This window comes from Patagioenas fasciata, chromosome 17 (assembly GCF_037038585.1).
Source record: "Patagioenas fasciata isolate bPatFas1 chromosome 17, bPatFas1.hap1, whole genome shotgun sequence".
Taxonomy (NCBI): domain Eukaryota; kingdom Metazoa; phylum Chordata; class Aves; order Columbiformes; family Columbidae; genus Patagioenas; species Patagioenas fasciata.
Genome location: NC_092536.1, coordinates 9351766 through 9377132, shown reverse-complemented (window position 1 = coordinate 9377132; position 25367 = coordinate 9351766). Strand labels below are relative to the sequence as shown.

General features: G+C 44.9%; 1 protein-coding gene across 2 annotated transcripts in view; it reads left to right on the top strand.

Moving 5' to 3' along the window:
• Positions 1-24301, top strand: part of BCR (BCR activator of RhoGEF and GTPase) — a 95307-nt gene extending 71006 nt beyond the window's left edge. For both annotated transcript variants that reach the window (XM_065851198.2, XM_071816160.1), the window contains exons 9-23: positions 3754-3875; positions 4496-4664; positions 4857-4976; positions 5908-5983; positions 6363-6467; positions 7291-7365; positions 8545-8642; positions 9316-9447; positions 16915-16974; positions 17119-17228; positions 18050-18189; positions 19667-19801; positions 20397-20502; positions 21503-21665; positions 22416-24301. In XM_065851198.2, the coding sequence (XP_065707270.1) occupies positions 3754-3875; positions 4496-4664; positions 4857-4976; positions 5908-5983; positions 6363-6467; positions 7291-7365; positions 8545-8642; positions 9316-9447; positions 16915-16974; positions 17119-17228; positions 18050-18189; positions 19667-19801; positions 20397-20502; positions 21503-21665; positions 22416-22505 (1701 nt within the window). In that variant the 3' untranslated portion in view covers positions 22506-24301. The remainder of the gene's footprint in view (positions 1-3753; positions 3876-4495; positions 4665-4856; positions 4977-5907; positions 5984-6362; positions 6468-7290; positions 7366-8544; positions 8643-9315; positions 9448-16914; positions 16975-17118; positions 17229-18049; positions 18190-19666; positions 19802-20396; positions 20503-21502; positions 21666-22415) is intronic.
• The last annotated feature ends 1066 nt before the right edge of the window (positions 24302-25367 follow it).

The window sequence follows — 25367 nt, the reverse complement described above, 5'->3', positions numbered from 1 at the left end:
TCCACTGATGCTGAGCAGCCTGGGGCATGCCTGTTGTGCCCAGCCTTAATGAAAGTCCTGTTTTCCAAGAGAAGCTGGTAGTTAGATCTAGTATCAGGTTCCACACCCCTGTGAGGAGAGATTTCCTGACTTGGTCCACAAATGTTTTCTCCCGTCCTCTCCTCCCCAGATACTTGGTTGCTTTTGTGGCAGTTTACCCCTGCTGCTTGCTGAAGAGAGACCTTCCCAACTAGTTAACGAGTGAGAAAATATGAAGAATGAAAGATCTGGGAAGCTCAGTGTTTTCCTCTGAGTGGCTGACTGGAACACATCCCTTTCACCTCTTTAGTTCTGTTCCAGTCAAGCTTAGGAAATGCAGCCTTGTCTTCTTCCCACCCAGCTCTCTTTCTGGGGGATCATGCTGCCAAAGACTTTTTGCTGCCTTGTGGTAGCACTGTGCCTCATGTCAGTCAGGATATTTTGTACCCAGGATTGCTAACCAAAATAAACCCAGAGCAAATGAGTGGTACCTCAGTCTGAGATGGGAATTATGAAGGCTATTAGATTGGAAGTAGGAAGTCTGTTGAATTACACCACTGTTTTGGCATCGTATGGCTGAGCTTTCTGCTTGGGTTTTGGGGAGATGTGGTGCAGAGAGCCTGGCTGCTTGGGGGAAGTTTGCTTAGATGGTGACCGCCAAGGACTGTGCAGTGGCAGGTTAGGTACAACTTCAGAGGGCAGGAGAAGGGGTGACCTGGTTGGACCAGAAAGGCCATGTAGGGTGGGGGGGTCTGTAGCCTTGCTGCAGGGATTATTGATGGGCTCTTATTTTCTAATTTTGTGGAGGCCTGACATAAACGTTTCCAGTCACTGCTGCCTCTGTAAGAGCTTCCCATTCCCTCGAGGACACGTGTGTCTTCAAAATGCTCTGGTCTAGATGATGGAACTAGATGATCTAGGGCTGAGCATTAGCTCTTCACAGTACTCCAACAGCTCTCATGGGCCTGTGCCTTCCATTACCTGTGAAGAAACATTGCTGGCCATGTTGTTGACCTGTCTCTGCCATCAGGGACATCTTCCCAGGACAGGGTACCTAGTCTGTGCTCTGGACTGGCCTGGGGTATTTTTCAGCTAGGAACTCTGGTGGGGTGCTGGGCTGGGGTCTTTGCTAGTCTCACACACAGCCAGTGCCTGGCAGAGTGGGACAGAAGGCCAGGTCAGGACTGTGCTGTGTCCCTGCCAGGTAGGGAAGGGACAGTGTTGCATCCTGCTTGGTAGCAGAGATGAGTGAGCTGTGAGAACATCTTTACACCTACGAACAATGAGTAGAGGTTGAGCTGGCATCAAGCAGTTATTCTTATTACCCCAGAGCAGCTGAGCTGATTTGCAGCGTAATTAATATGCATCAGATCTAGAAACCTGAGATCAGTGTTTTGGCTTGCTCAGAAGATATCTTTCCCTGCTTCATTATTGCTCCCAAATGAGATTCTTTGCAGCTGTGGAGAGTGTTTTTGCTACTGACAACATACCTCCTCCTCCTTATTTATTTATTTTTAAAGCTCAACATTTCTGGTTTCCTACCTGGGTTTTGTTCGCCAGGCAGGAGGGGGAGGCATGCACAAGTGCGCATCAGCAGCAGAAACATTAATGCAGGCAGGCGCTCTCTCCAAAACCACTGAGGAGAAGCCAGGAGGATCACACCCACCTAAAAATAAACATTAACATATGTACAGGCCTTTCTGAGCCTGAATCACTGCTGGATACAAGATCTCTATAAACTCCTGCCCAGAGATGGTGCTACAGTCTGCTGGGGAGCAGCGTTGCTTCCTGGCTTTATGGGAAAGGTACAGCTTCTGCTGCTGCTGCTCACAGGTTTCCAGGACCTTTCTGTAATGGAAGGCAGCACCAAGTTGAGATGCTGACATGGCTCTGTGTGCTTTAACAGCTAGCTGTGCTGCTAGTGCGGCTGCGGACAGGAAAACGCAGACTCTTAGTCCACGTCAGGAAGTTTAGGGTGCTGTAGGACAGACTGTGAAAACAAGAATTATGTCTGCAAGGGCATTTCTCTGCCATGTGTTCCTTGCCATGATGCCTGCTGGGCTGAGGACTGATGTGGTTTGTTTTCATTTTAAGAGAGCCAAGATGGGAAGAGCGATAGGCGGAAGGAGAGGCAGCAGGGGGGTTTGCACTCCCACACCCTCTGCAGTAAATGTGTTCAGGGCTTGTTAAGTCACGCAGCAAATGGAACCCATGGAGTGTAACACGAGAAACTGAGGCATCAGGTTTGGTTTGGATGTCCTGACCTTGCTCAGGTTAACTGCTTTCCTGTTGTATACTGCTGTGTAGCTGAGCACAGCTGCCTCTTGGAAACAAACAATTTTCCTGTACGTGTTTCCCAGCCTGGGGATTGCAGAGATACCGCAGGTCAGGAGTGGGTTGTGCTGACAAGTCCCGACCAAGGGCCTGCAGAAGGGTGGCAGTGAGACAGCAGGAGGAGGTGTTGGTTAGTACTGGTCAGTGTGAGCAGATCTTCCCGATCCCCAGCCATGGTGCTGTCTGGGCAAATATGGTACGTGTAACGTGTCACTCATTGGTGTCAGGGGAACATCTTCTCACCTGGAAGAGCAAGGGAATAGTATGGGTCGGAGAAAAGTCCCTTAGCACACCTGTGTGAAGAAGCTGATGGTTCATGCTTGTACTGGCTATGAAGCAAGGTAGCGCTGCCAGCTGTACATATGGGTGGAATAAAATTTGCCCCAAGTTGAATACCTCTGACTTCTGTTTGAGAATCAGTGGGAGATATCTATGCCAGATGTGCGCTCAGTCCTGTTGATCCTGCCATCAGAGCAGAAGGCCTGAGCATAGAACAGGACTTGAAGCTCCTGGCTTGGTCACCAGAAATGGCACACAGCCATCTGTGTCCAAGACAATGCTCCAGCCTTTTTGGCTTTCAACTATGGAGTCCTCATAAGGGAATTAGGAAAGCGATGCTTCTGCCTTCCAACGAGGTTGTAAAGCTCCCTGGAACTGGAAACAGGAATAAAAGCATCAGGGTTGTGCAGCTTCTTTGCATCTTCTAGTTTTGGAAAATGTTTATATGATATGTAAAAGAGATTTAAATAGGCATGGGGTGGGGGCAATATCCAGATGGTCCTATTTAAACACAGGCTGATAAGGGACTACTGAGAAGTTTGCTAGATACACATATTTTTCAGGAATTATCCCTTAACAGCACCTGTAATAACAGCTGAATGCCATTGCTGCTTCTTTAATGTTGACAGACTACTGTTGTGAATGGGAAGAGGAGGTGTTCAGTCCTCTTTCTGCCTGCTGGAGTAGCTTAATTAAGCTGAATTCGGTGGCAGGGTGACTCCTGAGAAAAGTGGTGTTTGCTGCTCTCTGCTGGCCTGCCGGGCAATGATTTGCTGTCAGTGATTCTGGCCCTTAGGTACACAGAAGCTGGGCAGTGACTCACAATAAACTGCATCTTGGGCTCAGGAACAGGTGATGGAGAGAAGCCTGAAGTCTGACCTGAACCTGATAATAAAGGAGACGCATGGCCATTGCTGCTGCTAGGAGAGAGGGCAGCAGCAGGGAGCAGATCTTACAGCAAGGGGTGTTTAATAGCCTTTTTTCTTTTTTTTTTTTCTGAATTAGACCAATTTACTGACTTGGCTCTGGTGGGAGTCATGTCTAAGGAATGTGTTGCCCCAGTGCCAAATCTGGGGTTCATATTGCACTAACTAAAACACTTTTTGTTTGTTTTTTCACCAGCATCGGCAGCTGCTGAAGGACAGTTTCATGGTGGAGCTGGTTGAGGGGGCTCGCAAGCTACGTCATGTCTTTCTTTTTACTGATCTGTTCCTGTGTGCCAAGCTCAAGAAGCAGATTGGAGGGTGAGGTTTTACTTCTGGACTATGTGGTTGGCACCTCAGCTTCAGCAGAATCCTGGGTTCAACCAGTAATTTTAGTTGACTATGACTACATGACACCTGGGTAACTGTAATGCACAAGATGTAGTTAGACGAGGAATGATCAGCAAGGTAGTACTGTCTGTTATATGAGACCTTGGCCAAGTCCTGATCCCTCAGGAAAGATTAACTCCTCCTGCCCTAAGCCTTCCTAGGAAGACAGGATGTGCTGTAGCTGGTGGTATTCTGCACAAATGCTGTTCCTTTTTCTACCCCTGCTTTCTTTTAATATGTGACCTTCTTCACTTTCTTTTGTTAGAAAGGTTATAAATTTTGGCCTTGCAGCTACAGCCAGTTAACAGTTTTGCAGAAAAATAGAAAATGTACAATAAACAGACTATGTTCACCCTAGAGTGCAGCTATACAAACAGTTTTGTTGACATTTTTCACCAATAAGGGGGAGGAACCTTCAGCAACATACCTGCCTCGAACAGGGCTTCTCTTCATTTGGTAATTGTTCTGCTTGGGGAGACCTCTCATATCTTCTTGCTCTTCTCAAGCAAAACACTGATAATAGTAAAAAGTTTGGACCTTCTGTCTTCCAGAAAAAGCCAGCAATATGACTGCAAATGGTACATCCCACTCACTGACCTCAGTTTCCAAATGGTGGATGAGTCTGAGGCAGTGCCCAATATCCCGCTGGTACCTGATGAGGAGCTGGATGCCATGAAGATCAAGATATCCCAGATCAAGAATGACATCCAGCGTGAAAAGGTGAAGTGGCTTGAGCATTCCATGCCAAGTACAGACTCGGTCTCTGTGGAGATGAGGTGCTGACAGAAGCAGCGTCCCCAGAGCTGCACAGAGGGAAGGGACTGTGGGTCTTAAAATGTCCGTCAGTGCAAATGGGGACAGACATTGGAAAATAACATGTGTTCTCTGTGTCCTCTCTCCCCAACCCTTCAGAGGGCCAATAAGGGCAGCAAGGTCATTGAGAGATTGAAAAAGAAGCTCTCAGAGCAGGAATCCCTCCTGCTGCTGATGTCTCCCAACATGGCCTTCCGGGTACACAATCGCAATGGCAAGGTGAGTGGCGCTTCTGGTCTCCCTCAGTACACAAAATGGACATCAAGGGAAGGGTGCGTGCGTTTGTATGCACTGTTGTACAGGGAGGTCTTCATGCCCTCTACCGCTTGGCCTGGAAGCACTTTCCAAGCAGTAGACAGCTATCCCTTGCTACACCAAAGGTCATGATGACATCTTGTAAGACTATGACTAATTTGTATGCAACATTGGCATTTAAAAAATAGCATTAGAGATTAATCCCCTATGTCAGCACCTGCCCTGGCAGAGCAATAGCAGCGGTTGTCGTCACCCATGATAAAGCTCTGCAGCAGCTGTCTTCTAGATTCCCCTCAAGTTCAAGCACCCTCAGGGCTGTCTCCTTGGGACTGCAGGCTGTACTTGTCACTAGGGATGCTGAATGGTTGTGAACAATCTCCTTTAGCACTGTGGCATGCTCAATGTGCCAGGGATGTCCCCTGCTCTGGCAGTGATGTAACTTGTCACTGTGGCCTTTCCATGCACATGGCAAAGGATTCTCACAAGATCCTGTTACTACTCCATGAAAATTCACAAGCTGGTCACTGCTTCCTCAGCTTGCATCAGTGTCTAGGCCTGTGGGAGAGGCTTTTGGGTTTCCTGGTGCCAGTGCTGTGAGGAGTAGCATGGAGCTGCCATGGGACCTCATGCTGCCAAGCTGCTGTTTGCAAGGTGGAGCTCTGTGAAAGCTCTGGCTGCAGGAGTCTGCACTGGACCGCTGGCACGTTGCTGAGAAAGCCCATTGCCAGAGTCCTGCCTGTCACTGACAGACCTGTGATGTCGGGCAACCGGCAGCAGTACAAGAAGGATGGTATATCCAACAATTTGCACTGAGGAGGGTGGGAGGCAAGTGGGCCTGCCCTCACTGGTCAGTCAGACTAACACACACCCTATTTTCTTGTGGTTTCCTGGGCAGAGTTACACATTCCTCATTTCATCAGACTATGAAAGGGCAGAGTGGAGGGAAAACATCCGGGAACAGCAGAAGAAATGTGAGTATCCCTCAGGTGGCCATTGGTACAAATACTATGAATTTACTAGAGAGCAGGAGGCCAGAGAACAGGAGGTGTGGGGTTTTTATCTGTCCAAAGAAACTAATTTATTTTTTTGGCATGGGTGTTTTTTAGCTTTGCAAGAAAATAAGAGCCCCCTCCTTGTTTCCTGTGAACCATCCTGAGACTTTTTGCTCCAAAGAGTAAATAAATATGCCCTCAACAGAGCTGGGCTGCATCAGCAGTACAGACCTGAGCACCACGGTACTGTCGCTGAGCATTGCCCTGGGATCTGTCCCACGTGTGCCCAGAATGAGGGAGCATGCATCCAGCCACTGCTTTTAATTTTAATTCTTCCCTCTCTGAATCTCCTTGTCAGGTTTTAAAAGCTTCTCTCTCACATCAGTGGAGCTCCAGATGCTGACAAACTCCTGTGTGAAGCTGCAGACAGTCCACAACATTCCCCTCACTATCAATAAGGAAGGTGAGACCTTTCGTTTATGCTTTTACATGGTGCAACTGCAATGGAAACCTACCTCTGCCTCCCTTTCCACATTTCACCTAGAACTGCTCCTGCTGTTTTTTCTTGCTACAGTCTTCAACTTGGTAATGAGTTACAAACTGAGAGTTGCTGTAAAACAAAAGCTGAGACCAGATGTACCTGACTTGTGTAGTTTAGTTGAAGTATATGATAGTATGCAAAAAGAGAGCAACAGGAACAAAAGCAAGTGTTTATCCCAATGTTATTTGGTGCAACAATTGAAAAAAAAAGCTTCGAATTATATGGCTACATCTAAATTAATAAAATATTCCTGGACATCCTCCCCCAATATACATTCATTGACTCTTAGATGGTCTGTAAATGCAGCTGTTATGCCAGGGATTGGAGTACCTGTTGGAGTCCTAGCCTGGGACAACTCTGAACTATGCCTGGGAATCCCCTGGAAGAACACTAGTTGGCCAAAATTATGTCAGAGACTATCCCAAGTTGCTATTTAATATGCTGGTATAGAATTAGCCTCCGTATTTTACTACTTCTCCTTTGAATTTCTGCCATGCTCTCTTGCTGACCCTAGAAATAACATTGTAAAAGCTACACATTGCCAGAAGGTGTTACAGGTGAAACCAACACTGAACCCAGAAGAGTCTCCTCTCTTGCTGAAATGGCGAGATTACATGCTCCTGCTGACCTTGTTCGGGACAGTTTACGCTCTGGTCATTAACCTGTGTAATATCTATCTCCTCACTCAGTCTTTCACTTTGGCTCCTTTGTGAACATAATGAATTTCCTTTGGTCTTTTGTACAGATGATGAATCCCCAGGTCTCTATGGATTCCTGAACGTCATTGTCCACTCTGCCACAGGATTCAAGCAAAGTTCAAGTGAGTTGCAGTTCTGGATCACACCAAGGTTTTGATAGGGGTTAGATAATTCAGGTGCTGTGACAGCTGGGCATGAACTGCTTTAGGATTGCAGCATCTGGGATGATGGTGAGGAGGAGAGGTGATTTGGGCAACTGAAATTGAAATTGGGGCATTGGTATAAATTTAGAGAAATGTAATTTTTAAATGCTACTAGTAACTCTCATAAATACATCAGGATCAAGCATGCATCATTATTTTTAGTCCTAGTCTGTTGGTATTCTTTTAAGCAGTGTTTGCTAATCACCCAACAGTTTTAAATGCAAGTCAGCACTTATACAGTTGAAAGAACTCAGGATTTTGTTCTGCAATGAAAGAAGCAGCATTTGCTGACATCTGAAATTTTTGGTGTGAAGAAAGAGGTGTTAAAAATCAGGGAAGTGATTTGACAGAATGATCGAAAAAAGGTGGAAAAATAGCATGAAGAGGACACCTGTAGAAGTAAACATGCTTCTCAGCCATTGGTGAGGATAACCCAGGAGAAGCTGCATAGCTTACCCAGCCATGCAGCTGGTGATCCTGTTCTTATCTGAGCTGCGTGTGCGGTCTCGGGAGGAAAAGAGCGAGCGGGCTGGATGTGCTTGCTGTTAGCCCTCTGCTGCTGAGCCGCTGGCCGCCCAGGTACTGGCTGACATCGCTTACAACACAGCTTACCAGTAGGGGCTCCTTGGTAGCTCTTCAAAAGCACCTGATACCACATAATTAACCACTTTGTGAAGGTAATGAGTCTTTGATGACTGGCCTCTAACCTACTATCAGGGATATTATACTGATGCTGTTCTCAGGGAAATGGGTTCTGATGTGTGGGTGGGGTCCAGTATCTACCTGGAGAAGTTTCATTTCTCACTGGTGTACACCTTTTGTTCATTGTAGATTGATTTGGGAAATATTGGATAATAGTGTACAGCTGACTCTTGATAGAGGTGAGGAGCCTGTCTGTGTTGAGGTCATTTATACAGCTGTGCTGCGGCTTCAGCTTCATAAAGGCAACTCTGCTGGTCCGTATGATGAGATTTGTGCTGGATAGTGTTAGTGGTACTAATACAGAGAAGATACAAATGAAGACACACGCTGAAAGTGATTAATACAAGTTAGGAGATCCTTTAAATCTGTAATAAGTTTCTCTCTCTGTCTCCTCAGATTTGTACTGCACATTAGAGGTGGATTCATTTGGGTATTTCGTGAACAAAGCTAAAACTAGAGTTTACAGAGACACCACAGAGCCCAACTGGAATGAGGTAGGTTGGATTTTTCTTCATTTGACTTGTTCCATGTGCCAAACGTCAATGCACAATGGGCAAAAACCTACAAATGGAAGAAGTGCTGCATGCTCAGCACTTGTGCTGCATATGCTGCCTCTCAGCAAACACTTTCATGCCAGGTTTATTTGGCTGTCAGGGCTTGCAGAAGATTTTCTCTTGGATTAGCTACAGTTAAACAAACATTTTGGTAAAAATGAGTCTTGCCCAGTATTTCATCATTTAAACAGATGCATGTTTGATTATTTTTTTAAAGACACAAGTGAAAATACATTGAAGGAGGACATGTTTATTTGTTGTGAGGGGGAAGAATCAGCTAAAAGACATTTTGCCTGTTTACAGCCAACTCAAGCCTGCTGGGGAGCAAAATTAAATACAAGGAAGGTGGGCGAGATAGTGTCTTTGATTCTTTGCTGAAACTCAGTGAAACCTGACTAAGGAGTCAGCCATTTTAGTTTCTGGTTTGACCACCTTATATATACAAAATTCAATTCCAGTATGATTCTAGACCAAGTCCCTTAAGGGGAGGAGGTTTTGGTCAGTCCTTAAGTGCTCCCTCCTGATGAGTTTTAAGGAGACTGTGTTGATTATTAAGCAACTAGTGTCCTGCTGTGATGTGTTCATTGGTCTTTCCTTCCCTGGTGCCCTGCAGGAGTTTGAGATTGAGCTGGAAGGCTCACAGACTCTGCGGATTCTGTGCTATGAAAAGTGCTACAACAAAACCAAGCTCACCAAAGAGGATGGAGAGAGCACGGATCGCATAATGGGGAAAGGACAGATGCAGGTGAGACTGCGCTTAACTTATTCCTGCTACCCTTACTGCAAAACTAACAGGACTTTCAAATCCTGGAGTGTACCAGGAAGGTTTTTTCTGTGTTCTGATTGTCTCAGCACTGGGGATTTTTCTCCAGACAGTGAGGCATACAGTGTGATTCACAGCCGGGAAGTCAGCAGCTCCTTCCCTCTTGCCTTGTCCCCTAGGCCTGTTTCAGCACCCTTACAGAAAAGATGCTATTTCATGAAAACTTTTGTTTTGATCCCTGATTTGCATATTAACTTCAAAACTCCCAGCACAGTATGTAGGAACTGCATTGTCACTGAGCCTTGGGCACTGTTGAGGGTGCTCCATTTGTGACAAAAGAGGAAGCAATGAATATACTGTCCCCTCTGTAAATCATGTGGAAGAAATGCTATGTCTGTACATGCTGGAAGTTGATTGATGTGATAGCAAGGTCTTGGAGGACAGGCTTATTGTCCTGATAACTGCCATGTCCAGAGTGTAGTGTCCATGACAGCAGGCTGCATCCGAGAGAGATTTCCACTGCTGAGACTCAGCATGGGACACTTTGTCTATGTGGCAAATTTATAACACAACAGCAGAGGTGATGAGATGATTGCAACCGGATGCTGCTCTTGGGGAGCTGCTGTGTGATAAAGAGCTAAAGCTCCATGCAGGAGAGATCAGGCAGTCGGTGGAGCATGACATGGAGAACATATGTTCCCCCTCTTCTTCCTGTTTGTTGCACTGTCTGTGCACAGCTTTAGGAGGGTGTTTCAATGCTTGCTCTGAGTTCACATTTTGTGTGTTGGACTGGCTGTTGTACAGATCAGAGGCCCTGCCCAGATACCTCTTTATGTCTGGCGTGCTGAAAAATAGGAGGAGTTCTCCTCCATTTACATTTGACTCTTCATCACTCCACAGATGACAGCTTTCTCCACCATTTGAGTGATGGTCAGACAGGCCAAGGCCATTGAGGGGTTTTGGGAACAGCTCTGATTGAGGGCAGCCTGCAGGATCGTCTCTCACCTTTACTTGGGAAGGGTTCACTGTCTAAACGAGTTTCATTAGCCTGTTCCTCTCCCTCCCTCCCTGCAGCCCTGAGGCTGCCACGCCGTTTTCAGGGAAAGCTTTTGTTGCCGAACACATGGTGGGTGTTTGAAAGAAAACTTGTGTACAAATCAATAACTGCCAGTACAGGGTGCCTCCTACATGTGTCTCTCAGGCTAACCAGAAAGCTTTGTGTCCTTTCTGCCAATAAAAGCTGATTTTCCATGGAGCTGAGCAACTACAAAAGAGTAACTTTTCAGCCCTGAAATGCCCTGGAGATTTGTGTGCTCATAATGGAGAACCCTGAAATCTCTAACCCTCTAAATTCTTCAAATATTTTACATAGAATGATTTTAAAAAAATAATAAAATATTTTAAAGTTTAAACTCTTTTCCCCACATTTTTATGCACAGAATTTGTATGTTCTGTTAAAACATTTTATACTTCAGTTAACAAGCAGAAATACTCTTTGGTGACACTTGAAATTAATTGCATCTTGATTCTTTTAGAGAAACCTAAACAGTGGAAAGCAAAAAAAACCCAACCACCAACCAGAAACCAAAGTTCTTGATTGATGGGCAAAAGTTGCATCCTGTTATTTTGTAAAAGGCAAATGCAAAGGTTTTCAGGACATCCTCTTAATTGTCAGTGATTTCTGTCCCATCACACAACTATTTAACCATATTGAATAACTGCAAAGAGAAGTCATAAGAGAGTTGATAAGAATTAGTAAAGATTTTTACTTTGTTTTATTTTTAAAGCCAACACCATTTCTCTATTAAGAAGTTATAATAATACAACAATAAAATCAAATAGCAACGTGTGGCTGAAGGTTGGCTGTGTTAATGCTGTCAGCATCTTTCCCAGTCACCGGATTTGTAGTTGTTTTCTTTCAGGATTTTCCCAGGTGCTTTTACATTAAATTTTGTTTACTTTAGAGTTGCTAGCATCTCTGGGGCTTGTTCCTTTGTCATTATTCAGCCAAAGTCTGTCATGTAAAGGCAACGTCTGTGAAGTTGGATGAGGTTTTTGGATTTTTTTTTCCTAAATTCTCTTTAGTTAAAAATTCTGGGAACAAGGAGTCGCGTCTGCATCCTCCTGCTGATACAAACAGGGACGCTTCTGTGTTGGCTAAATCACAACGTATTGTTAAGCCATGTATTATTGTAAATCTGCAGCTTCCCATTACTGGGCTTTCTGACTCACCAAATTCTCTGAGCTGCGCTGCTGAAGACAATGCATCGAGGAGACCAGGGCTGTTTTGGCTGTGAAATATTTATTAAATCTCTCCGTTACGTAAGGGCACTGGAGGAAGGAAGACTGGAAATTGGTCCATGTGGACAGAAGCTTCCAGGAATGGGCAGCAATTTTAATAGCTCCCATTGCTCATATTTTCTTTTCCTATGGAATATTTTATTTACCTGTTTCTATAGCCACATGCAAGAGCTTTGTTGCCTGTCAACCTGCAAGTTTTATCCCTGAAAAATAAACCCACGAGGTTTTACTATGGGAGAACCTCCTGTAAATGTGGAAGTGAAGTTCTCATCAGACCTTCTGGGAATGGCAGCACTGATGTGTTTAACTTGGTGGCACACATGGCTGGGGACACGACCAATACAGGGAGAAGGTGCCATTCCTGGGTACAGGGTGAAACTGAAATTATGGGAGGGCTTGGGAAGGAGGAAATGGACATCATCTTAGTGAAGGAAACAGAGGGCTTAGTTCAGCTGTAAGCATCAGCTCCTCTCATTTTGAATTAGTTTTTTGTTGTTTCTGTTGTTACCTTGCATCCTTTGCACTTCATGTGGCAGGCACGTCCCCATGCTTTGAGTGTAGCAGGCTTTTTTTGGCCCTGAGACTCTGTATCTAAGTGGGTACATCTGTCAGCAAAACTGGCTTCTGCCTTGGGACCAGACTGCATGAGTAAACTGATACTCCATCCCGTGATCCATCTCCTCCGGTTGGTGCCTCCTAGAAATGCTGTTTCCTGTGTTATTTATTTTTCTCCATGATCAGCTCAGGCAAATAATTTCCTTCTCCTTTCCAGCAGTGCTGGAAAATCAGAGAGGATATGACCTTAGATCAGTCGTTCTGTGGTAGCAGCGCAACACTGTTCCTCTGTTACCATGCAAAATAATCACTCTTATCTGCTTAATTATCTGGGGTGTCTCATAGCAGTGCACATGGCTATTTCAGACAGCTACGTTGTTTTCCATGTAAAACAGATTGTCACATGTTGGACCTCTAAAGTGTCAACTCAGAAAACCTTGTACACACTTGAGTTCATTTAAACAGTTTGCTCATGCAGAACAGCATCCCAGCAATGGAAACAGGGTGGAAATGAAGAAAGCAATGGGTCGTGTCTGAAGGGTGGTGGTGGGAAAGATTAACATGTCAGTGGGGAGCTTTGAGAAGAACGGGGCTATGGCTGGGCTGGGAGTTTCCAGCAGCAGTGAGACTGACAACATGTATGTCACATCAGTTACAATTAAAAATTGATGAAGTGTAAAGTTGCTGGGGAGATTTAATAAAGTGATGTGAATAAATAGCATAAAACACACTGACCTTAAGGTTGCTCCAGTCCTTGCTCCCAGGCATTTCATTTCCACTGATGCTTCTTCAGTTTTTCCTCTTTCTGTATCTTTTCTGGGGGGGTGGGGAAATCATCAAATTCTCTGTGGTGGTTTCCTAAGGCAGAGCACAGACACCCTTAGTGCCTGGCTCGCATTTGCCATTGACCAGCATCCCCAGTTCACCTTCTTCCCAGCTCCCCACCACTCTGTGTTCTGCACACTCAGGCTCTACTGACTGCTCTGCACTAATTGTCTGTCTTAATTCAGTGCTGGGCTGCCACGAGGACCAGAGACTTGCTCTCAGAAATCCCTGTGGTGCTGAGCTGCGTTGTTCTATTGTGTTTTGTGCAGGATAGAGAGAGGCATTTGTTTGATTCATCAGTGAATTTGGCGCCGTAGCTTGTCACTGCAAATGCCAACCAACAGGCCACAAGGGGACTGGAGGTGCTGGGGGAGTAAAGACAAACTGGTTTGTTCGTGTTTTTTCTGTGCAGTGTACACTTCTGGTGGGGACTGTGCAAACAAGCCCATGAGATAGAGTCTTGGAGGGTTTTAGCAGGTCTGTCCTATTTGCATAGCTCATGGAAACAACACAGTTTGTCACAGTTTCAGTGGAGATGAGACAGGTCCTTTTGTCACTCTAACCAAGCACCTCTTTGAAGGAAATGTTTAGAGGTGCAGTAAATTTCATTGTCAAATTAATGCAGAAGCAGACATTTCACAGTGCCTCCCCCTGCTTGAGCTGGCGAAGGCAGCGCTATGTGCTCGCTCACTTGGAGCAGCCTCCTTTGGCGTGCTGTCTGTACAGCGCCTTTTCCTACTCAGTGCTCCTTCTTCCAGGTCATTGATCTCCAAATCAGGCCACAAGACAGCATGACCCATTTGTCCCAGGCCCTCTCTGTGCTGGAGCATCACATGCACTCACTCTTTGTCTCCAGTCTGCTCCATAACCCGTGTGCTCCAGCTGCCCTTGCCCTGTGTTGCTCTCACTGGTCTCAGGTCAGTCATCTGTAGGGCCCAGCACTGAAAGCTTGCTCCAAGTCTAAACAACGTTCTTAATTTCCTGTTGACTCTTTTTTCCTGCTGTGACTTTATCAGACTGTTAGACCTGATCTTCCTGTCTCAGTGTTGCTGAGAGCTTATTCAAGCTTTGCTCTTTTATTAGCTTCCATCATTTCACTTTGTTATTTAAAAAGCACCTTGGAGTGATTTATTTGGTTTTTTTTTTTTTTTTTTAATTGCTGTTGTTATTGCCAGTGATTTATGCAGCGTTGGCTCAGGTCAGCCAGACCCACTCCCTGGTCCTTGTCCTCCCCAGCTGTCTCCGCTCAATATAAGCTGTTCTCCAGCAGAAGAGCGGGTTGGAGGTGCAGTATCCCGCCAGCCCTGCAAGAGTTCAGAGACTGGAGAGCAAGAGGTGGTAGCAGGTGCACTTGCAGTCTCGGCTCAGCTCCAGAAGTTACCCAGCAAGGAGCAGTCCCTGTGAGCCGCTGCTTTTGCCAGTCCTTTGCAGCCAAATGATATTCACTCCTGAGACACAGTGGACTTTGGCTCGTACTTTTGCACAGCTACTTCCTTGCTTTTATTGTGTACAGTGGTGGGAGTCCCTGGTCATCACTGAGGCATAACCAGTAATACCTGTTAGCTTAAATAAACTGTAACTGGACCCTGTTGGACTTTACCTTTTTTGGCAAATATTCAAAACCCTCTTTCCCCTGTAGTCTTAAGCAGTCTCTCCCTGCTATAAATAATACCATCTCAGCGACTCTGTTCTAAAAGCATATGGAAAACTGCTTCGGAGCTGTAGGATCCGCTGTGTCTGTGTCTATCAGCAGGGCCATTTTGGCAGCTTAACGAGATGACTATTGAGGTAGCTGGAGATCAAGCTGTCAGGAGCACTGAGCATGGTTGTTCATGATAGGAAACCAGACACTTCAGAAATGGTTTCCTCTTGATTCTGGGAAAGAATGCAGTTGTTAAAAGAAACCAAACTTCCAGCACGGAAACGCAGGGAAGAATGGCCTTGATTCTGGCAAACTTGTGGGGACCTTGGCCAGCCGCGCAGGCGGGGGCGGATCTGTTCCACCAGAGTTATAAGCAAACCCTCTTGGCAAGCGGTCTGTTATTTGGGTTTGCTGAAGCACTGGAGCTAAGCACTGCTGCCCATTGGCCTCCTGGACCTTTGTGCAGTCCCAAAATGTGGGAGCTACTGGTTACTGACTATTCCTTACAAGGGGTCTTCAGGAATTTCTGCCAGAGTTGCACCTACAGGAGCCGGTCCAATTCGACAGGAAAGCACGTGTGTGCTGGCAGCATCCCACTGTGGGCTCACGTCCGTAACAGAGTGCGCAGAGATAAGGTTGGCCTGATTTGCTTCGCTGTTGCTTCTTGGGGTCTCTGCAGTGTGAGCAAACAGGGAGTGGGGAAGGGCAGGGGGGACGTGGCTCTGTAGCTGTCAGCAGCATTGGGCTAGTTTGTGGATGATCTGAAAGAGAGTGTGAGCACGGTTGCATCTGAAATTTCCCAGAATATACAACAGCTGCCGTAGTTTCAACGTTTACCTCTGCCCATGAGAGAGCTCTGCTTTTGCACAGGGTTCTGTGAGGGCTGGGAGCTGTGCTGCACAAGTGGCTCTAGTTACTGACTGTCTTTTGGTTTGCTGAGGACAGTCAACTCAAAACAGAGTCCGGTGCGGCTGCCGCTTCCAGCCTTGCTGTGTCTCGGTGTTCACGAGCCAAGTGCTGCAAAGCCATTGCAGGGGCGCTGAAGTCTGCTTGCCTTGGCAGGTTCTGATTGCCGAGTGCAGCCCTCGTGCAGACAGGGCTTTTCTCGCTTTCGCCAGTCTAGCTCAAGCCGAGTGCCACTATCTAGGGGATCAAGTGTGTTTGGGCTCTCCCGGGCAGTACTGGAGTGGCTGGGTGATGTTTGAGCACTTCAGTCAGAGCTCCCCAGCTTCACAACTGAAAGAGATCAAACAAAGCTGAAAATGGGAGATCAGAGCTTTGTGTCAGAACTCGTTGCTGCTTAATGAATTCCTGCAAGAGCATGGCCAGGTGTTCTTCTTGCCTCCATCCTCAAGCTGAAATAGAAAAGGAATAGGCAGGTTGAAGTAGGACAACTTTCCATGATTTCTGGGCTAATTTCCTCCATTTCTCCTCTGTCAGATCCTGAGAGAGGTTTGGTTAGTTTAAAGTTATCTGTCTCTGTATGGATCACTTCTTATTTCTCTGCCTTGATTTCACTGTTAAGGTCATTATGTCTTTTGAATTAAGCAGAACGTAGTCCTCCTTGGAAGCTATTGGCGTCATAGCCAAGAGCTATGAAGCACTCCAGCCTGACTTTTTATTTCAGTGCAGTAATTTCACACTCATCCAGCCTCACCTGTCTCAGAAAACTGCAGAGGGAGACAGCTTCCTCTGTTTCAAATCAGTCATTTTAGAAATCTCTCCTCCCCTTTTCTGACTCCTAGCCCTGTGAGACAGGACAAATTTGTCTGTTAACATGCCCCTTGTGCTCCAGCAATGAATGCAGTCTCTGTGAAAGCTGAGGTTGTTGGCTGTTAAACATTGATTTTGGTCACTGAGGTTGCCTTTGTTGTTGAGCAGACACTGCACATTTATTGCTGGATTTTCCACGTGTGTGAGTCCTCATCAGCCCTGCTTAGAGAACCACACAAAGTCTGAGTGTGCCCCTACCTGAAACCAGGGAAACCTTGGAGTGTGTGTTTTCCTATGGAAAAGAAATACCATGTTGGAAGTGGTAGTGCTCTGCTCCCTCGCAGAAGCCTTTCAGGCTAGCTGATTTCTCTGAAATCTGTTCCTAACTCCTGGGTAACTTCTGTGTTTTTCAGCTGGACCCACAAGCTTTGCAGGACAAAGATTGGCAACGCACAGTCATCTCAATGAATGGAGTAAGTACGGAAGCCAGAAGTTAGCACTGCTTGTGTGCCTCATTTGTGCTTTATTTCTTTGCTATTCATTGCAGCACTAAAACAAAACAAAACAATGCCAAATGTTAGAAAAGTAACAGCTGTCCTCCTTTGTATTTTATTCAGGTTGAAGTGAAGCTGTCGGTGAAGTTTACCAGTCGGGAGTTTAGCCTGAAAAGGATGCCGTCCCGGAAACAGACTGGGGTGTTTGGGGTCAAGATCGCTATTGTCACTAAGTAAGCTCATGGGTCACATCTCTCCTTGTTGTTTTTCACAAAGTCAACTGGCCAGAGGGTGCTGCCCGGGCTTTACCACACTGAGGGATCTGTCAGTCCCGTCTGCTGCCCTTGGGTAGCAGTGTAGATGGCTGTGGCTGCTGTACATTCTCCAAGCTTCATTTTCTTGTAGGAGAAAAACCAGCATGCACACAGGCTTTGAAAGCCAGGGTATTTACCTACAGCAGAACACTCTTCTGAGGTCCGGAAATCCCCCTTGCCCCTTCACTCTGTAATTAGCTGACTTGGTCACAAATTTCCAGAGCCACTCAGCAGTGATGTTTCCTTTCCATAATCGGAAACATCCAAATTCTTTGGATCCTGTAGCATTATTTTAACCCCTGATCTTTTGTCATGAATCCTTTGCCAGAAGAAACCTGTTTGTTCCGTTATATAGTTTGGGAATTGTGTTATTTCCTCCCTATGGAATTGCATTATTTGGAAAGCAATGGTGTTGCCATGTTTCCAAGTTCTGTTTGGGAATCCACTGATTACCTGCACAAAGTCGCAGACTGTGAGGGCACTGAGACCCAGCCAGAAGCCCAAGTGCTCAGGGCAGCAGCAGCACAGCCAGGGCCAGGCTGAGACACTCAGAAAAGCCTCTCTGGTTTTTAAAGGAATTTTGTAGCTCAGTCTCAACTGCCTGCTCAGGCTTCCTACCACCCCATTCTCCACAAGAGGTTTGCACAGCAAAATGATGGGGTGATTTTAACCAGCCCGGCTGGGGCAACAAGCACTGTGGGCACGGGCTGTACTGAACTTTTCTGTCTGGCTTTTTCAAGGAGAGAGAGATCGAAGGTGCCTTACATAGTGCGCCAGTGCGTGGAGGAGATAGAGCGGCGTGGCATGGAGGAGGTGGGCATCTACCGTGTCTCTGGGGTTGCAACCGATATCCAGGCTTTGAAAGCTGCCTTTGATGTCAGTAAGTAATTGTGTCTGATGTTTTCTTTTGCACTGGGAGAACCTGCAGGAGCTCCCTGTCAGGTGGCTATGCTATTTTTAACCTCATGTTCCTCAAGAAGCACTAAGAGTTAGAGATTCTCTCACAAGGAGAATCATTTTAACCCAGGCTGCATGTTTCATTAATATTCTTTAGCTGCAGATATAACCCAAGATACACAACAGGATGGATCCTTATAGCAAATTATGTATTTGTTGTTCTTCCGAGCAGTCAGGAAATGGTGGGTTTACCTGCCTTGCCAGATCTTTGCAAGTGGCAGACACCTTCCTCGGGGGAAACAGCAGCAATCAGAAGCCATAATTTCCTCGCTGTTGTGAGGTCTCTGAATTAATAGAGTCCTTGAAATCGAGAATGTTTTATAAAAGGAAGCCAGCAAAAAAAAAAAAATTTCTAAGGTTGGCCAGAAAAGGTTTTTACAAAACTCCAGTTGGGTGGTCAGGGCTCCTGAGTTCTCGTCTTAACTCTGTGTGCAGATTATAAAATTAGATAATTTTGAGCAGCTTTGTAAAGCTTTCTTTGATCTTGAGCAGAAAAGGGCTCCTTACTGGTTCTGCATTTAAAAGAATGGCATGGATGTCCCAAAAGGCATCCAAGATCAGGCAGATGAAACACCTCCAAATTGCTGAGGTGCACGAAGTGAAATTCTGCCCTACTTCCAGCTCCACATGATGGTCCAAGAACTGTTCAAGCCACACTTGAGCTCTCTTTTGATGCAGGCAGTCACCAGGTCTGTGCCAGCTGCCCAAATTCACCCTCCGTGCACTTTTTACTCACTTATTTTGTGAAATTTCTTCCTCCTTGTATTTTATTTTCATTCCCCCAAGTTACCAAACAAATTGATTTGTGAATCTTCACCGGTGCCAGTAAGGGTGTTTTAAAAAACAACTTTTCTCCTTTCCGTTAAATGCTGTTTTATGCTAAACATCATGAAACCAGCACTGGCTCTGCCAGTTGGTCTGTTTGTTGTAGGAAAAGGGGGTGGTTTTGTTTTTCTCAATAGTAACAACACTGAAATGTGAGCCCTGAATTGCCTGTGTACTTTAGCTGCATTCAGTGGGGAGTTAGACAGCCTCAGCCTCTTATTCTCAGCTGTTAGAGGCAGGGAATTAGAATAACAATTGTTGTCACTAACAGAAGTTGAAATGCAGATAAATACAGTCAAACAGGGCTTGTGCCAGATCTGGCTGAGGTTGTTGGCACAGCATAACTAACCCTGGGTAGTGAGGTTGCTTCCACTTGATTTAAAGCTACAAACTGTTTGCAGTCATTTGTGCAGCACTTTTCAGTTGTCAGGAGGTGGCTCATTTAATCTGGGGAAATGTAAACAGGAAAACTCTGAGCTATTTGGTCAAAGGATAAACAAAGAGCCAAAACAAGAAAAAGAATGAATGCAAGGCCAGCAGCTTCCTTACCCGGCTTCCCCTCTTCCCTCTCTCAGACAATAAAGACGTGTCAGTGATGATGAGCGAGATGGATGTCAACGCCATCGCGGGCACCTTGAAGCTGTACTTCCGAGAGCTGCCTGAACCCCTCTTTACAGATGAGCTGTACCCCAACTTTGCTGAGGGCATTGGTAGGTAGTAGCAGAAGTAACCATTGATAACCAGGTCTGGGTTAAAGATGCTGTTCTGCAGGAGGCTGCTCCTAAAGCAATACAAATAACATATTTATAATGTTGGACAGAAGCCTGGAACAAGCTGCTAGGGAAGTGGAGCTCAGAAATGAGCCCTGGAATGACATATTCTTCCTCTGAGCTTTACTACGGGCAATGAACATGCCTTTTTGTAAGCCAAAAATGTCCAGGTTTCTGAAGGACAGGTTAAGAACACAAGACAACCTACTTGTGTGGGCTGTGCCTGCTGTTTGCCCCGTCAGTCGTGCAGGGAAGGCCTCTTTGCGGGGTGGGGAGGATACACTGTGCAGGGGAAAAACATCAATGGTTGAAGGTGTGAAAGCACTTGAACTGCTTGAGAGAAAAGGACATATATATCTATGAAATAAAGGAAAGAGATGCTGTGGGGTATTGATGTGAAACTCTGATCCTCCAACCTATGATGGAATTACAGTCTGTTCAGAACCATCTGTATTTGTTGGTTTGGGGAATTATGCAGTCAGTCAAATTCTCATTCACTGCCTATGGTGATGTCTTGTTATTTTCTGTCTTGTAGCACTTTCAGATCCTGTTGCAAAGGAAAGCTGTATGTTGAACCTATTGTTATCGCTTCCAGAACCCAACCTTGTGACATTCCTTTTCCTTTTGGACCATTTAAAAAGGTAATATGTGCATCCTTTAGACATGGATTGGATGTGTTTTGAAAAGAGGAGCTTTTTCCTTGAATTCTGCTGAATCACACAGACGAAGAAGGATTTGCTGTGAATGTCCATCAGATAACTGTTGTCTCATACTCACTTAGTGAGGCACTAAATCCCGAATTCCATTCCCACTCATACCAAAAGGATTAGAACTGAAGGAAAGGAAAAACAAAAGTCTCAGGGCTTATCTAGTGCCAATGCAAATTCCTGCTGCAGTATCACTGCGAAACTGCACTTGCATCTGGATACAAAGATCGGGAAAGGTTTTACCATAGATTGTGAAGCTTTGGCCATGTTTAAGGACTGGTGTCCTGTCTCAAAAGGTGTCTACAAACTAACATTATATATTTTCTTTAAATTCCAGCTTTGCAATTCTGCTAACTGGAGTTGTCAGTTCCTTGCTTAGACTAGTCTTTCTGATCTTGTCTATGTCTTTGTAAACATGGTTGTAACTGAAAAAGTATTTCCGTGTGTTTGATATTAATGCAATAAGCTTAATATATGCACAGTGTGTTAATTTACATACATAGTTTCTCCATACCAGAGACTGTCACTGGTGAGATGAAAGATAATCTTGTGACTGAGGATTAAAATCCAGGAAATCTGAGATTTACTGGTGTTTCTGCTGCAGACTTTTCTGCCCTTGGGTAAACGTGTGTCTCAGTTTCTCATTTATGAAACTGGGATGAAACACATTTCTTTATTCCTGTCCCACCTCCGCCTGTCCAGACAGTCAGCAGCAGTCCCTTTCCCAAGTCTAAGCCATGTCTGTAGAGCACCTGGAGACTGTGGTTTTGTCAGATCAAGGTGTTGCTTATATAACAAGCTCATTTAGGCGTGTATGGAGAGAGTGGTTGATTGAATGTATCTAAAACTTTTTACAAAATGAATAAATATGGTTTCTTACTTAAGGATGCTTCCAAACACAGATATTTATAAAGATCATTGTTTCTTCTCCTAGGGTTGCAGAGAGGGAAAGCATTAACAAGATGTCCCTGCATAATCTCGCAACTGTTTTTGGACCAACACTGCTCAGACCTTCAGAGAAGGACAGTAAAATCCCTGCTAACCCAACCCAGCCCATCACAATGACCGATAGTTGGTCACTGGAAGTCATGTCCCAGGTAAAATCCTGAATGTGCTGTTGAATCTTTTGAAGAGAGCATCTGGGATGCTGCAGTCCCCTAGCAAGGCTGGTTCAGCCATCCTTCTGTGTTTTCATGACTTGAGAAACATAAACAACTTTCACCCTTCCACAGATACTTTAGACTGTTTGTAGAACTGTTTATCTTCAGGCAGTTCAGTTTGCGTCTGTACTAACACAGCTTTTCATGAGAAGATGTCAGTACGCGCGCAATCCTGCATGTTTCATGTTTGCGCATAGCAAGATGTTTTGAGGGCTGTCTCACAGCGCCATATTGCCAGCCTGGGATAAGAGAACCATTAGTGTTTTCTGTGATGCTCCTCAACACTTAAGCCACCTTCACTGATGTCCAACAAAATGCTTTGCTAAATTCAGATTTCTTGGGCCACTGATGCCTTCTGGAGGCGATGCAGAGAATTTGACCATAAGGCTGTGTTAGGTGATAACGCTGGTTGGTACATTCTTGACTGAGTAATGGCAAATTATAGATCAGATTTTTTCAGCGCAGTTGAACTCCAGCATCACTGCTATACCCTGGAACCTGAAGAGAGCATCTCTGGAGCACTGCACGTTTTAATATTCCTGCTATTATACACTGTATTAAAACAAATACACAACTTCAAGATCCTTCCTGTGGAGAGAGCTGTGGGCATGTCTGCCAACTCTCCAATAGGCAGGATGAGAACGAGTTATCAGAGCTTCATTGTTACCTTTTCCTTTCTCTTTCCAGGTTCAAGTTCTTCTGTATTTCCTGCAGCTAGAGACTATCCCTACCCCAGACAGCAAGAGGCAAAGCATTCTCTTCTCCACAGAGGTGTAGGTGCCTGCGATACCAACAGGACTCAAAAAACTGCTCTTGGCAGAAATCTGCCACACCTGAGGAAAAAAGACAACTGGTGTTTCTTCAGACATTACTGGCCTGTTCTTGTCCTGGGGATTATGACCCTCAGTGCTTCTGCTGTTTGTTAACCAGAGACCACCTGAAGAGAAAGGAGAAAGATCTCTGCTCTTGCTTGGTAGGACCAGAACTGATGTGGAGGTGGAGCTGTGCAGAATCTCCACTAGAAGGAGCAATAGACACTTCAACAAATGCACCACAGAGTGTGGCTGTTATTCTTGTTGGGATTGTTATTCTTGTTGGGAATGTGACAGAAGGTATTCCTCATTTTATGGATTTATCGTAAAGAAACTTCAAGATTTCTACTGGATCACTTCACAGGATACCCCTTTTTGGGTGAGGGGGAGTTAAAGGATATATCACAACTGTGTCTTTAATAACTGCTGTTTCTAAAGTACTGTTCTAGGCCACAAAAATAGCATTGCTTTGCAAGAGGAGAGAAGGGAAAGGTCTGGGATCTAAGGATTCCCTCCTCAGAAATGGAAGTCTTGATTTGAACAGGGTTCTAAAGAAATGAAACAGTTTTGCATACAACTAGAACTGTCGGTTTGTTTGGAGTTTGGTGGTTTGTTGTTTGTTTTGTTTTTTCTCTCACCCACCCCTTCTCTTGCAAATGTTTATCCAGCTCGAGGGAAGGAGATGCCCTACTCTTGCCTGTGTTGCACTTCTGATGGTTTGGCTTTGTTTTATTTGGGGGGCTTTAAGGGAGCCAGACCCAATGATGTTACGCTATAAATAAATAAATATAGAAAATCAAAGAGAGGCAGGAAGGATTAGAGTCAGCGATTCTGTTTCTGATTCCATTGTTTGAATATAAAAGTGGGGCAATATTACCTAGGCAGGATTGCTAAATTCCTTAGACCCCACCACACTTAATGAAAATTAATTTGGAAGACAGTTAATTCCCAGCACTCCAAAGAAAAGAAGTTATCACTGCAAAAATAATGTCTATCAGTTTGGCTGGCTGCTTACTCCAGACTTTTATCAGAACACCTTTTTTTTGATACTTGAATTTTTGGAGGCTTTGTAAATGGCTTCTACGGAGTCTTTTTCTGATAGATATGAATACTTGGATAATATGTGTCAGAATGTATTTTATGGACAATCTAGCAAGTAGCATGCATTGTGTGTTCTCAAGAAATTCCAGCCCTCTGTTAAATAAGAGCAGTGAAGACGTTTCTATGGAACTACCTACAGCAGAACTAAAGGCCGAGCCACATCCTGCTTGGTGCTTCCCTGCCCAGGCCAGCTGCAGCCAGCCGGGTTACACGGGCGGAAAGGGCAGGGGGTTTGTCCAGGGAATTCAAAGTATAGAAAACCTGCTTGCTGGTATCCAGAGCAGCGTGTTCTGGCTCTGAAGCAGTTGTGCCAAACATCTCAGGGGCGTGGGTGTGATTCCATTTTCATAAAGTGTTCCAGCCCCCTTTACTTCCTAGCCAGTTATGCAGCATCCATTTAGTGGCATCCGTCCATCATCATCCTGGCGAGAAGAACAGTACAGACTGAAGACAAGGGAAGGGATCGGCATGGGGAGAGGGGGAGGGACAGATTTGGGAAGACTGGTAGAGTTGTCACCATCATTTGAGGGGAAACACGACAAAGAAAGCAACCCCTGTTATGCTGAATTTCACATTTTCTGATGGGTGATCTGCAACCTCTCAATGAAAAAAAAACACAACAAAGCCTTTCAAACAAATGGGAAAAAAAGTAAAGGGAAATGATTTTGTAGTCACTGTAATTATGACTGCTGCATAATATTAGAAATCATTGTACTGTGAAGTTGCAAATTCAAAAAGGAACAAATATAAATTTTGTGAGTATATCAATATTTTGCATGCTTTGTAAGGATTCTTATAGGAATTTAATATTGCTTAGTATCCCTCCCTCCTTAGGTTGGGGAGCAAACCTCTTTGTAATGTAATGTACAACTAGAAATTCCTTCTCTCTTGTGTGTATTTCCACTACATTCCAACTTCTGAACCCTTAAGACAGAAAAAGTGTTTTATAGTAGGAGGTGCTTTTTGAGGGGAGGGAGGGAATGAAGGCAAAGAAACTTGAAGGCTTAAGATTTTTTCAATTAGTTTTATTTTTTTGCCTTTTTGAAGGTAAAAATTAGTCACAATCCTGAAAAACACTGACTTAAGGAAAGTCATGCAGACCAGTAAACCACATTCTATGGTTTTGTTTTGATGTATTTGTTCTCATTTTCCGTAGCGGTTCTATAGCAATCCTTTGACTGCAAGCTGCACGCCTCCCCTTGCCAAGCGGTGGTTGGTGTATCTGAGGCAGTAGCGCTGCTGATGGCGTCATTTAAAAGGTCACAAACCCCAGCCAAACCTCCCCAGGTGGTTGGGTGACAGCCTTTTCCTTTTGGTGTTTGGAATCTGTGGCTGCTCTTTGCAGTGTTGAAACTGGAAAGCAATACCATAATGACTGTGCCAATTTACTTTTGCCCGACTTTTTTATTTTTATTTATAGAGGAAGTTAATTTTAATATTAAATTACTGATCTATAGTATGTAACCATGAGACAATTGCTTTTGCTTTGGTTACTGTTACAGGTTGTTGCTTTTAGTCTCTCATTACAATGCTCAGTTCTAATGTAACGTTATCTAACATGCAGGCATGTGGATCAGGGAAAGAAGTTAATTTAACTTAACCCGTTAATTATTTCTGTTAAGTATGAATATGTTTTCCCCAAAGCTGGTAATTTTGGGCTGGAAAAGATACCGCATCTTATTGCTGATGATGAAATCATGGACTGATTTGAAATACAAGAATTGAT